Source organism: Hypanus sabinus, chromosome 6, assembly GCF_030144855.1.
Source record: "Hypanus sabinus isolate sHypSab1 chromosome 6, sHypSab1.hap1, whole genome shotgun sequence".
Lineage (NCBI taxonomy): Eukaryota > Metazoa > Chordata > Chondrichthyes > Myliobatiformes > Dasyatidae > Hypanus > Hypanus sabinus.
In genome coordinates, this window is record NC_082711.1 from 16,386,723 (window position 1) to 16,401,515 (window position 14,793).

General features: G+C 40.6%; 1 protein-coding gene across 2 annotated transcripts in view; it reads right to left on the reverse strand.

The window, feature by feature from the left end:
• Positions 1-14,793, reverse strand: part of guk1a (guanylate kinase 1a) — a 53,595-nt gene that overhangs the window by 7,643 nt on the left and 31,159 nt on the right. For both annotated transcript variants that reach the window (XM_059971778.1, XM_059971779.1), the window contains 4 exons: positions 7,141-7,254; positions 6,733-6,774; positions 4,748-4,844; positions 3,258-3,396 (listed from right to left, as the gene is read on the reverse strand). In XM_059971778.1, the coding sequence (XP_059827761.1) occupies positions 3,258-3,396; positions 4,748-4,844; positions 6,733-6,774; positions 7,141-7,254 (392 nt within the window). The remainder of the gene's footprint in view (positions 1-3,257; positions 3,397-4,747; positions 4,845-6,732; positions 6,775-7,140; positions 7,255-14,793) is intronic.

Sequence of the window (14,793 nt, forward strand, 5' to 3'; positions counted from 1 at the left end):
GGTGAACAGCCATAAGTTCTGATCCACATAGGTACCAATGACATAGGAAGGATGAGTGACGAGGTTCTGCATAAGGAGTTGGGTGCCAAGTTAATGTGCAGGACCTCCAGGGTTGTGATCTTGGGGTTGCCACCCATGCCACGTGCTAGGGAGGCTAGAACTAGGAAGATTATACAGTTTAATACATGGTGTAGGAGGAAGGAATGGATTTTTGGATCATTGGGCTCTCTTCCAGGGAAGGTGGAACCTGTACAAAAGGGGAGGGGACTAATATCCCAGCAGGAAGGTTTGTTAATGCTGCACGGTGGGGTTTAAACGAGTTGTGGGAGGATGGGAACCAGAGTGTCAGAACAGTTAGTGGAGAGATTATGGAGGCAGATGTTGGTGAGACCTCAGACAAAGTTAGGAATCAAAAGGTTGAGCATGGTGTGACAAAATCGAAAACAGTGAATACATACATACAGGATACGGAATAAGGTAGGTGAACTTGTAGCACAGTTGCAGATTGGTAGGTATGATGTTGTTGGCATCACAGAAGCATGGCTGAAAGATTATAATGGAGCTTAATGTCCAAGGATACACACTGAATCAAAAGGATAGGCAGGAAGGCAGATGGGGTGGTATTGCTCTGTTGGTAAAAATGAAATCAAATCATTAGAAAGAGGTGACATAAGGTTGGAAGATGTTGAATCATTGTGGATAGAGCTAAAGAACTGCAAGAGTAAAAAGACCCTGATGGGAGTGGTATACAGACCCCACCAAATGGTAGAAAGGTCTGGCCTACAAAATACAATGGGAGATAGAAAATGAATGCCAAAAGGGCAATGTTACAATGGTCATGGGGGATTTCAAGATGCAGGTAAATTGGGAAAATCAGGTTGGTGCTGGATTACAGGAGGGGTAATTTCTAGAGTACCTACGAGATGTTTGTTTAGAGCAGCCTGTGGTTGAGCCCTCTAGAGGATCAGCTATTCTGGACTGGGCATTTTACAATGGACCAGAATTGATCATAGAGTTTAAGGTAAAAGAACCCTTGGGGGAAAGTGATCATAATATTATTGAATCCACCCTGAAATTTGAGAAGAATCTAAAGCAGATATATCAGCATTACAGCGGAGTAAAGGGAATTACAGAGGAATGAGAGGAGTTGGCCAGAATTGATTGGAAAAGAACACTGGCAAGGATGATCGCAGAGCAGCAATTTCTGGAAGCAATTCAGAAAGCACAAGATATATACACCCCAAAGAGGACTAAGTATTCTAAATGAAAGATGACACAACTGTGGCTAACAAGAGAAGTCAAAGCCAATGGGAGGGCAAATAATAGAAGATTGGAAAGCTTTTAAAAACCAACAGAAGGCAACTAAGAATCATGAAGGTAAAGATGGAATATGAAAGTAAACTAGCCAATAATATTAAAGAGGATACCAGAAGTTTCTTCAGATACATAAAGTGTAAAAGAGAAGCGAAAGTGGATATCGGTCTGCTGGAAAACGATGCTAGAGAGGTAGTAATAGCAGAAAACAAAATAGCGGATGAACTGAATACGTATTTTGCAACAGTCTTCACTGTGGAAGACACCAGCAGTATGGTGGAAGTTCCAGGTGTCGGGGGCATGAAGAGTGTTAAGTTAACATAACTAGAGAGAAGGTTCTTGAGAAACTGTAAGGACTTAAGGTAGATAAGTCACCTGGACCAGATGCTGTACACCCCATAGTTCTGAAAGATGTGGCTGAAGAGATCATGGAAACTTCAGTAATGATCTTTCAAGAATCACTAGATTCTGGACTGGTTCCAGAAGACAGGAAAATTGCAAATGTCATTCCAAACTTCAAGAATGTAGGGGCAGAAGAAAGGAAACTATAAGTCAGTTAGTCTGAAGTCAGTGATTGGGAAGATGCTGGAATTGATTATTAAGGATGAGGTATCAGGGTACTTGGAGGCACATGATAAAATGGGCTATAGTCAGCAGAATAGGCAACAGAGAAATGGTTGATGTTGTGTACTTGGATTTTCAGAAGGCCTTTGACAAGGTGCCACAAATGAGGCTGCTTAACAAGCTACAAACCCATGGTATTACAGTAAAGATTCTTGCATAGACTGATCGATTGGCAAAGGCAAAGAATGGGACTAAAGGGAATTCAAAGGAGGTTTACAAAAATTATTCCAGGATTTGATGGCTTGTCATATGAAGTGTCTGGTGACTCTGGGCCTGTATTCACTAGAACTCAGAAGAATGAGGGGTGACCCCATTGAAATCTATCAAATGGTTAAAGGCCCTGATAGAGATGACATGGAGAGGATGTTTCCTATAGTGGGGGAGTCTAAGACCAAATAACACAGCCTCAGAATAGAGGGGTGTCCTTTTAGAATGGAGATGAGGAGGAATTTCTTTGACCAGAGATTGGTGAATCTGTGGAATCCGTTGCCACAGGCAGAAGTGGATGCCAACTCCCAAGTCTTTATGTATCTTTAAGGCAGAAGTTGATAGATTTTTGATTGGTTAAGGCATGAAGGGATACAGGGAGAAGGCAGGAGACTGGGGCTGAGAGTAAAATTGGACAGGCCAAATGGCCCAATTCTGCTTCTATATCTAATGGTCTAATGATTACTAAGCTTGTGGAAGCAAGAAAAATTGATGGGCGTGTGGATAGTGAGGAAGATTGCCCAAGGGTACAGCACGACGCAGATCAGATGGAAAGTTGCATAGAATTTAATCCTGACTACTGTGAGACAATATCAAATAGGAGTAGGAAATATATACACACTATTTCTGGTAGAACAATAACTAATTTCAAGAACTACGAGACTGGGGGGTGGGAGGGTGGGTTTAAGTATATACGACAACAAAAGGCTTAGATTTTGTTTGTAGTCAAAATCTTTTTGCTATGGTTGGAGTATCAAAAACAAGAGAGCATAGTTTTAAGAGGAGAGGTAAAAGAATTAATTGGGATCTGAGGGCAACTTTTTTTTTTGAACAGTGGTTGATATCTGCAATGCACTCCAGAGGAGATGCTGGAGAAGATACAATCACTACATTTGAGAGGTAATTAGACACTTAGTAGGCAATACATTGAAGAATATAGTCCTAATGTAGGTAAATTCTATTAGTGTCTTCCAAAGAGTCAACTATGACATAGTGGACCAAAGGCTGTATTTCTGTGTTGAAAGACTGTGATTCTATGATCTAGTAATAGCTTTCATGAAAAGCACAAGCCCATTCCAATGACAATGCTCTTTAATCGATCCTGTACTTACCAAAACTTCAAATGAAGGTGGCTGAATGGAAAGGTAGATTGGGGATAAGTCTGTCTTCTTGATGCTCTTCACACCCTGCATATCTACATCAAGAATGCAGATTTGGTTCTTGGCTTGAACGGCCTGCACCGCTGCTTTACTGAAAGGAAATGCACATTAGGACACCTAATATTGTACCTAGATATTCTATTAAATTTACCAGAATAATTCTAAAAATGCAATTTTGACAGGTAGTATAGATTTGGTCCATATTCATTTATACACAGAAAATTAAAAGGTTACCAAATTGAGAAGCTACATTCACCCAAAGTAATGATAAATTCATGTACAGAACTCTCCTGTTGGCAATATTGCACTTGGGGTACCGTGTACAGCGTTGGTCACCCTGCTATAGGAAAAATGTTATTCAAGTAGAGTACAAAGTAGACTTAAGAGAATGCTGCCAGGACTCAAGGGCCTGAGATACTAGGACTTTATTCCTCTGAATGTAGGAGACAGGGGTATACATAGGATGAATGCAGTCTTTTTCCTAGGAATGGGAACCAAAACTAGAGATTAAATTTAACGTGAGAAGGGAAACATTTAAAAGGAACACGAAAGGCATCTTCTTCATGTAGAAGGTGATGTGTATATGGAATGAACTCCAAAGAAAGTAAATGAAGCAGATACAATAAGAATATTTAGCAGACTATTAGATAAGAAGGTGGTTAAGAACAGCTTAGATGGATATGGACCCAACATAGACAAATGGTACTAGGGTAGATAGGCTCCTTGGTCAGCATAGACAAATTGGGCCAAAGGGCCTGTTTCCATGCTGTATTATTCTCCAGCATTTGTTGGTCACTGTCTTCAAGTATACTGCAAAATATCACTTAAACATAATTAAGGATTTTAATCTCTCAGCCATTCAAGTTCCAGATCCCCACAGTCCAATCCTTCTACCAATTACTTTAAATCTTCATTCACTGGTTTTAACCCCTCTGCCAAGGAAAATATGTCTGTTTTATTTACTTCACCTAAGCAAGTCAATTTTATATACCTCTGTCAAGTCAGCCCTATATATTCCAAAAGAATAGAAGTTTTCAGTATTTAATTTGAAATACCCAACATGGATATAACTGATCATGAACTAAACAAAAGATCTTTAAATAATTAACCACTTACCGTGACTGCCCTAAAAAGGACAAGAGAATACAGATTATGAAAATCTGAAGCACCACACAAGGTGCTGCAGAAATCAGCAGGTCAGGTGGCACCCAAAGACGGAAAAGGACAGTCAGTTGATGTCTCAGGTTGAGAAATTTCTCCGAGTCCAGACGGAGAGCTTAAATTTAAAACACAGACTGTCCATTTCTTTCCCAAGATGTTACCTGACCTGCTTGAGTTCCTCCAGCACCTTGTGTGTTGTCCTTTAAGAGAGGCTTGTCCTGGTTCAGAATATATAGCATCAAACTATTAAATCCAAGTTTCCGAGTTAGTACAGTACAAACCTTGTTCCATACAGGTTACCCGAGAACTCTGCACTCTCTATAAATTCTCCAGCTTCAATACCACGAACCATTTCTTCCCTCGACACAAAATGGTAATCTGGTTTCCGAACAAAGACAAAATCAAAATCACAAAACACACACAGGAATTAACCCTTCCTCTACAGGGGACAGAGACCAGCCTAAGCCCATTAAACCTGAACCCAATTTGAGACATTATTGTATCTCACTGCACAATTTGATTAGGATGTAAAACTAGGCCATTCTGTGCCACATCAACTGAACAAATAAAAATCAGCATTAATTTGGTGCTTTTCCTCCTCAGAAACTACAAGCATTTGAAGAATTCTGGCCAAATTAAATTTTCTATACCAGAGTAAATTTCACTGCTGAGGCTTTATAAGGCACTGGTGAGACCTCACCTTGAGTATTGTGAACAGTTTTGGGCCCCTCATCTTAGAAAAGATGTGCTGGCATTGGAGAGGGTCCACAGGAGGTTCACAAGGATGATTCCAGAAATGAAAGGGTTATCAGACAAGGAACATTTGATGGTCTGTACTCGTTGGAATTCAGAATGATGAAGGGGAATCTCATTGAAACCTTTTGAATGTTGAAAGGCCTCGACAGTGTAGATGTGGAAAGGATGTTTCCCAGGGTGGGAGAGTCTAGGACAAGAAGGTATGGCCTCAGTATAGAGGGGTACCCTTTCAAAACAATGATGCGGAGAAATTTGTTTAGCCAAAGGGTGGTGAATTTGTGGAAAACAGATTATTATTTGAATGGTGGCCAATTAGGAAAAGGGGAGGTGCAACGAGACCTGGGTGTCATTGTACACCAGTCATTGAAAGTGGGCATGCAGGTACAGCAGGCGGTGAAAAAGTCGAATGGTATGTTGGCATTCATAGCAAGAGGATTCGAGTACAGGAGCAGGGAGGTTCTACTACAGTTGTACAAGGAGTACACTGGAGTATTGTGTGCAGTTTTGGTCCCCTAATCTGAGGAAAGGCATTCTTGCCATCGAGGGAATACAAAGAAGGTTCACCAGATTGATTCCTGCAGGACTTTCATATGAAGAAAGACTGGATCGACTGGCCTTATACTCGCTGGAATTTAGAAGATTGAGGGGGGATCTTATTGAAACGTATAAAATTCTAAAGGGATTGGACAGGCTAGATGCAGGAAGATTATTCCCGATATTGGGGTAGTCCAGAACGAGGGGTCACAGTTTAAGGATAAAGGGGAAGCCTTTTAGGACCGAGATGAGGAAAGAGAGTGGTGAATCTGTGGAATTCTCTGCCACAGGAAACAGTTGAGGCCGGTTCATTGGCTATATTTAAGAGTAAGTTCGATATGGCCATTGTGGCTAAAGGGATCAGGGGGTATTGAGAGAAGGCAGATACAGGGTTCTGAGTTGGATGATCAGCCATGATCATACTGAATGGCGGTGCAGGCTTGAAAGGCCGAATGGCCTACTCCTGCACCTATTTTCTATGTTTCTATGAATTTGTTGCTACATGCAGCTGTGGAAGCCAGATTGTTGAGTGTAGTTAAGAGAGAGACCGATAGGTTCTTGATTGGACATGGCATCAAAGGTTATGGGGAAAAGGCCGGGAACTGGGGTTGAGGAGGTGATAGAAAATAAAAGGATCAGCCATGATTGAATGGCGGAGCAGACTTGATGGGCCAAATGGCCTAATTCTGCTCCTATGTCTTATGGTCTATGGTCTTATTACTATGACACAATGCCAGAGCCAATAGAGAATTTCAAGACAATGTAACCATTTAAGTGGGATTTTAAAATACATTTATTCATCATCCACAGTACCCACTCAGACCACAGCAACCTTCAATACTGAAGCAAGAACTTTGATGAAAAATGGACACATCTGCCTTGTAACTCAAGGAACAAGATGGAAATGGAAACTATTAACAAGGACATTAACACAGATACTTTACATGCACTGAAGTTAAACAAAATGGATACTAACCTATGCCATTTTCTTCACCCGACCTTGGATTTCTTGTTGTATCTGGAAAATAATTCTATTAATTAATTGCTATCCAAAATGAAAACACTGCACCATACCAATTCCTCAGTCAAGCCACTCTTCAAATTAAGCAGTATAAATAGCATTAGTTCTTCTGTTTAAATTAGGAATTGGCACATATATTAAAATTTGGTGACTATTTTTCATTTTCTAGAACCTTAATAAAGTTATATATTAGTAAGACATACAATCAACTAAGGCATTTAAAGAATTTGGGAAATGTGGAAAAAGGGAACCTGCATCAGTATGGAAAGATAGAACTAGGGCAGGCTACAGTTTACTTAAATGGCTTGAGACAGGCACTTGCTTTCAGAGTCTAGACTGAGAAGAGATTAAAAACCTACTAACGTGAGACACTGAATCCAAAAACTCGTTCATACTCCTTGAGAAGTAGCTTCAGGAGGGTGCTCTTGCCTGCACCAGAGGGTCCACTGATTACCACTGGTCTTGGTCCTGCCATCGCTAGAAGAAACATGTACAGGTTACTCAGAATTCCTTAAAGGATTGGAAACCTCCATAACTTCTATTGTAGATATTTAAACAAACGAGATCTACAATAGTTCAAAGGATTTACTCCCCATGTGTATCCCAGACCTCAGCAACCCTGCAATAATATATCTGTGCTGTGAGATGTTGTTCTAAGTGATTCAAACAGATGCTTCAGAGATTTGAAGACCATTTTTTATTTCAAAGATGAGGATTCTGTTCATATGCTAATTTTGTAGAAGTATGGACATGTCAAAAATTAGCTATTATACTTTAAAATTTAATTGAATATTTTGGAGGCAGTGTGTGTTGTACTGACTTGTATTTTGTACTGACTGGAAATTAGGTACTGAGTTATCCAGAGTGTGGAATCCTAACTCCCAAAGAGGATCGCCTCCACAAAAATATCTTTTGCTACAATTCCCCAAAGCAATTCTGGAAGGCAAGTGCAGCTTCAACATCTGGAATAGATATGATAATTCAGTCCATCAGCAGAACAAAACACTGCAAAACCTGTTTTATAGAATATGCCTCACTCTACTCATTCAAATCATAGACTTGCATCAGAGGAGGAAGACAATCAGTTCATCCTCGCCATATAGATTTAAAAAGTGCCAAGTACCCTATCCATTCTTGCAGCACTTACGTCAATAATTTTGTAAGTCACAGATTTTCAAATATACACTCTAGTGCTTACTTGCTACCTCCTTTACCAATCCAGACAGTGAGTTCAAGGTACTTACCACCCTCACTGTGAAAAGAAAATTTTCCTCATCTCCCTCTGATCTCGCTTTCAGTTACTTCCAACCTACACTCCCCAATTTTTTATCCTTTTTTGTACAGGGAATAGATCTGTACGATTAACTCTATCCAAGAGCCTCAATTTTACACAACTTCCCTATGCCCTGTTTTCCAAAAAAAAATCTTCTTTATTGTCACAAACAAGAGAAAATCTGTAGATGCTGGAAATCCAAGCAACACACACTGATGTCCTGCAGAAGGGTCTCGGCCCAAAACGTCAACTGTACTTTTCCCCCCATAGATGCTGCCTAGCCTGCTGAGTTCCTCCAGCATTTCGTGTGTGTTCCTTTTATAGTCAATTTTTAAAAAACAGTTCTAGCCTCAAAAAGGCAGCATCAACACTAAGGACCTTCACCATCGAAGGCATAGCCTCTTCATGATTCTAACTTCACAGAAGAGGCACAGAGGCCTGAAGACCCACAATCAATAATTTGGGAATAGTTTCTTTCCATCCATCATGAAATTATTGAATGGTCACTGATTCAAGAACACAATATTTTTTATTCATCTTTTGCAGTACTTATTTAGTAACTTGTAATTTTATTTTGTCCTCCAGTGTATTGCTGCCACAAAATAACAAATTTTGCATCATGTGTCAGTGATAATAAACCTGATTCTAATTCTGTATCCTTGCATTTCTTGTGCCTTTCAAAATGCTTAACATCAGACGTCCCTGGGTTAACGTTCATTTGTCTTTCTGCACAATTAACAGTTAAATATCTTCCCAAAGTCTGTAACTTTCCTCCCAACAATCACATGGCTGATTTTTATATTAACAAACTTCTTTACCATGCTCCCTACGTTTTAGAGGAAATCAATATGCCCAAGATTTCTATGCTTTCCATGATGTTGGGTTGATGAGGCTCATCGGCTGTGATTGGTAGCTCACCTAGAAGAAAGAAAACTTGGATCTCAAACCTCCAGTGCTTTGTGGCTGTGCCCGCTCATGGGGAAGGCTTCGCGAATAAATCCCAAGGAAAAATTCGGAGCTTGTGTCCCTAAGGAGGTCCTAGGTTAGTTCAATGCTAACTTGCAACTCCTGTGACATTGCTGGTGCCAAACTACATCAGCCTCTGTCGTTCCTTTGAGTTCATCAGGGGCCCATACATTGAGGGAGGGAGCTTGCTACATGGGCTACAGTTTGCTCTACATGTTGTACTACTCAGGCTTGCAAATCTAGATAGCTGGGATGCAGCGTTCATGGTCAACTTTGACTGATGGAGGCCTCACTCAACAATGTCGATGCAAACTAATCTCATCTGCCCAGCAAATGTCTTATCTTAATGCCTCTTAAGCACTGTTATTTCCAATTAGTCTATATTCCGCTGTGTCCTTTGAAATTCCTCACTGTCCACAACACCATCAATTTTTGTATCATGCATGCTTACTAATCAGCCTACCTGTATTTTTACACCCTGCATTTATCCTTGGGGAACATTACTAGTTACAGACCTTCAGTCAGAATAATATTTCTCAACCACTACCCTGTGTTTTTTAAGGCCAAGACAATTTTAAATCCTACCTACCAAGTCTCCATGGACCTGATGATGCCAAAAGCAAACTGAGTACTGAGCCAGGTGAAAACCCATTTTAGTCAAAGCACATCAACTATTACTTTTGATTCCAGCTGGACACTTCCAGATCCAGTTTGGACCCTCTTAGATCCCATGATTTTTTGCTTCATTGTCCAGTTTGCCATGTGGAATATTGTCAAAAGTGCCCCCACCACATCTTAAATCCACATGGATTATATCAAATGCACTGCCCTTACAGATGTTTCTACCTTTCTTAGCAATTAATTTAAACAGCTCTTAACAAATCCATGCTGACTGGATTTGAATAATCCTTGCTCTCCTAATTAAAAGTTTATTCCATCTCTCAAAATAGATTCTATTTATTTTCCCACTACCAAAAAGCTAAGCTAACTGGACTATAATTATAGTTTAATCTTGCTTTTTAAGGAAAGATAACAGCCCTTCAATATTTCAACATCACTTCCATACACCAGGAGGATAGACAAATGAAGGTCATTGCCTGCAAAAATTTCTCCCTTGTTTGTTTGGGTAGTTGGAGATATTTCATCCATGCTTGGATTTTTATTTCACATTTACTCCAAGTAAATAAACAGTAAATAATCACTCCTTTTCAGCTCCTCAAACTGCTCCAGCAGATATGCAATACCTCAACCTGAAACATAACTGAAGCATTCACTAAAACCCATCAATTAGTTATTATAATCTAGGATCATTTACAGCCTTAGTCACACTACCTCAGCAGCTCATGAATTCCTTAGCCCTTCACCCACATGTCCAACTGCCATATTTTCAGGCACATCCCCATGCCTCCCTCAAGTTAAATAAAATCCTATTGAAACATTTTGACTTCTTAATCCTTCAGGTTACAATTTCTAAGATTTTATTTGTGCAAGTTTACAAGAGATTCTAGCTGAATTTGAAGACAGTGGCAATTTCATGTGAGTCGATATAATCCCTATTCCCAGCTCACTGCTTCTAAACTTGATTAGGGATCTTAGACAATAATAAGAAAAGTGGATTACAACTTCACATGACAAATTCTTGTGACCCATAGCCACAAGACAGATATTTTTAGTTATGAAGTGGAACACCACATCCACTAGCCTTAGCTTCTGCTGTTCTTTCTTTTCCATTGTACCCACCTCTCCCCAATAGTTGATATTCTAAGGCATGTTGATATGACGAAGGAAAGGTGGTTTGGCACCTTGTAAGACATTAAGGTGGTAAAGTCCCAAGTACCTGATAGAATCTATCCCCAAATACTGAAGGAAGCAAGAGATTGCTGGGGCTTTGAAAGAGATCTTTACATCTTCTTTAGGCACAAATTCCAAAAGAATAGTGAAAAAAGCCAATGTTGTACCTTTGCTCACAAAAGGCAACAGAGATAACCCAGGAAATATTAAGCCGGTTTGCATTATTGTCAAAAGAAATTTTGGACAGGATTTTTATGGATAGGGATTATTCATTTTTGGAAAAGCATGGATTTATCAAAGATCCATGGAGAGGCATTGATTGGGTGGATAGCCAGGCTTTTTCCCAGGGCTGAAATGGCTAACATGAGAGCCTCCAACCTGATGGCAAGAACATTGACTTCTCTAACTTCCGTTAATGCCCCTCCTCCCCTTCTTACCCCATCACTGATTTATTTATCTTTTCCCCTCCCCTTTTTGTTCTCTTTCTCTGCCCTTCACTCTGCCTGTTCTCCATCTCCCTCTGGTGCTCCCCTCCCCCTTTCTTTCTCCCTAGGCCTCCCGTCCCATGATCCTTTCCCTTCTCCAGCTCTGTATCCCTTTTGCCAATCACCTTTCCAGCTCTTAGCTTCACCCCCACCCCTTCCGGTCTCCTATCATTTCGCATTTCCTCCTCCCCCTCCTACTTTCAAATTTCTTCAGTTAGTCCTGACAAAGGGTCTCAGCCCGAAACGTTGACAGTGCTTCTTCCTATAGAAGCTGCCTGGCCTGCTGTGTTCCACCAGCATTTTGTGTGTGTAACGTGAGGGGGCATAGTTTTAAGGTGCTTGGAAGTAGATACAAGGGGAAGTCAGAGGTTAAGTTTTTGTTAAACACAAAGAATGGTGGGTGTGTGGAATGCATTGCCAGTGAAGGTGGCAGAGGCAGATAAAATAGGATCTTTTAAAAGACTCTTAGATAGGTACATGTAGTTTAGAAGAGAGGGTTAATTCTAGGCAGATTCTAGAGTATGGTTGGGCCAACATTGTGGGCTGAAGGGCGTGTAATGTGCTACAGATTTCTATGATTCTAGATCAGCTATCGTCAGCATAGCTTTGTAAGGTGGAGATCCTGCCTCACAATCTATTTGATTTTTTGAGGTGACAAGGTTAATTGACAGAGAGGGCAGTGAATGTTGTCCACTGAGCTTAGAGAACATTCACTGAATTTTGTAAAGCATGGTAGGCAAGTTGAAAAGTTGGATACAAAATTGGCATGGCCATAGAAGACCATAGAAGGTAGTGGTGGAGGGTGTTTTTTCTAAATGGAGGTCGTGTTCCACAATGATCAGGGCTGGAGCCACCAATTGGGATGAAAACATAGGTGATAAGTTTGCAGACAAAAAGAGGTGGAGTTGTAGACAGTGATAGTGAAACCTGTTATTTTCTGGTCAAGATGGCACCTGTGTATAATGCTCCTTTGGTCAACATCTTCTGAATAGATCATGAAACCATATATTTCACTTCTTTTATGTTTTTTATGTTTTTCGCCTTGCATGTGATTCTGGAACTGTTGGGAGAGTGAGACAGTTTGAAAATCATTTGGGTGTTTCAGCACTCTGCAGTCTGAAGGGATTCCAGGAGGCAGAGGCAGAGTGTGGAAACCTCTTGGCGAGAAAGTTGCAAGCCAATGTTCGACACCATTTCACTGATTAAAACAAGAGATTGAAATGCCAGCTGCTTGCCTTTTTAAAATCGCTGGGGGAAATCACTCTGTTGCCAGAGAAGGGAGACTGCCTTTTTAAATCGCTGGTGAGATCACTCTGATATGGAGAGGGAGAATATTACCCCAGTTTTCTGCACTTTGGATGTGAACGTGGACTGTGGACTTTTTTTAAATAGTTTTGTGTGTTTTTTTGTATTATGCTTTCTTTCTGCATGTGCGGGAGATGGGAATATGGGGGGGGGGGGGGGGGTGATGTGCCTGTTCCGTCTTTGTTCATTTTTCCTGTGTGGGGAGGAGGGATTTGGGGACTGATGATCCTGTTGTCTTTCTTTTCTTTTTTGGTTTTCATGGCTATCTGGAGAAGAATTTCAGAGAGCATACTTTGATAATAAATGAACGTTTGAAAGTTGTCAAAGGGTGCAGCAGGATATAGATCAATTGGAAAATAGGGCAGAGAAATGGCAGATGAATTTTAATCCAGACAAGTCAGATGTGATACGCTTTGGGAGGTCAAATGCAGGACAAAAGTATACAACGTCACGCATGTGGAGCCACTCTAATGGGTCGAAGGGTGCAAAGTCGCCCCCCTCCTTTTTGAGAATCGCAAGATTGCTATTATTTCGGGTCTGATACCCAGGAAATGAGAGAGATACACATCATGTCAGTACTGAGAGAGAGACACAGGATAACAGAAAAGGCAATTGTTATAGACAATGCAGAATACACAAGGTGGGATGTCTCCTATTGTCAAAGAGAGAGATTACTGCTATTGTCTCTTGGAAAAGGAATTGTGTATTGAGTACTGTACTATTCAATGAAACCCCTCAGGGGGCAGCCAGAGTGGTCTGGTTGAGGGATTGCATCATCCCAACCTGATTGATATCTGAGACCCCGTGAGTGAGGATAAAAGGAGGGTCTGGGGAACACCCCTCAGACGCACCAGGAGAAACGCTGGAGATCTAGTGACAGCATTTTATAGCGAAAGCCGGTGAGAGCTCGCGTGTGTCCTCCTTTGGCTGGCTGGCGGGCTCATCACGGAAGAGTGGTTTAGCTAAAGGACAGATACGGATCAAGATCGAAACAAGGAAAGTCGGCAAGCTTTTCTCTTTCTATCTCTCTCTCTCTCTCTCCAACAACTGCAACACAGCAACAAACCACCACCGCAGCCTGTGTGAACTGAAACAAACTTTATATTTCCATTGGACAATTCATTATCCCCTAGACAACGATAGAGCTTATTTCTTATTGATTATTATTATACCCGCACTTTTAGGTTTAGTATTGATGACATATATTATCTGTATACTTGCATTGATATTATTTTTGTGTATTTTTACTAATAAATACTGTTAAAAATAGTATCATCAGACTTCAACGGCCGCTCCTATCTTTGCTGGTAAGACACCCAGTTACGGGGTTCGTAACAACAACAAATGGCAGGAGTATTGTTATACAGAAGAATCTTGAGCTGCAAGTCCATATTTCTCGGAAAATGATGACAGAAGTGGATAGACTGGTTAAGGAAATGTCTGACATGGTTGCCTTCATCTGTCAGGGTGCTGAATACAAAACCTGGGAGTCATGCTGGGGGTCACATTTTGTTAGGTCACAGTTGAAGTAATGCATGCAATTCACACCTTGGGAAAGATATGAGGAATTGGAAAGGGTGCAGAAGTTCATCAAGATGTTGTCTTAATTAGAGGGTATTAGTTATAAGTGGAGTTTGACCAAAGAACAACAATCAACTTGATAGAAGTCGACAAGAGGCATATGATAGTTAAGGTAAATTGTCTCGTCCTTAGGATGAGGATGCCAAATACTGCAGGGGCAATATTTAAAGGAGTTTTACAAGACAAGTTTGATTTTTAAACACACAGAGTGAGAAGTGTCTAGAACACACTTCCATGGAAGGTGGTAAAAGCCGGTATTAATGTTTAAGACACATGAACAAAGAGTAGAGGGTTACAGACCATGTTCGAGCACATTAGTTAGATTGGCATCATGGTCACCACAGATGTGGTGGAACAGTAGACCCTTACCTTTAATTACTGCACCTCCAAAGTCTGGATTGCCTTTCTAATAAGTGTAAAATCTGGTTTTAGTCACTATTCTAATATCTCTATGTCACTCAGTGTTAAATTTTGTCCATAAGTGCACCAGTTAAGTATGCCCCACCACGTTAACTAAATCATAGCCCCTTCACTAAACAATAAAAATTTATAATTTGGAATTGGAATATTATTGTCACATGGATCAATATACAGTGGAAAGCTCGTCTTGCATAC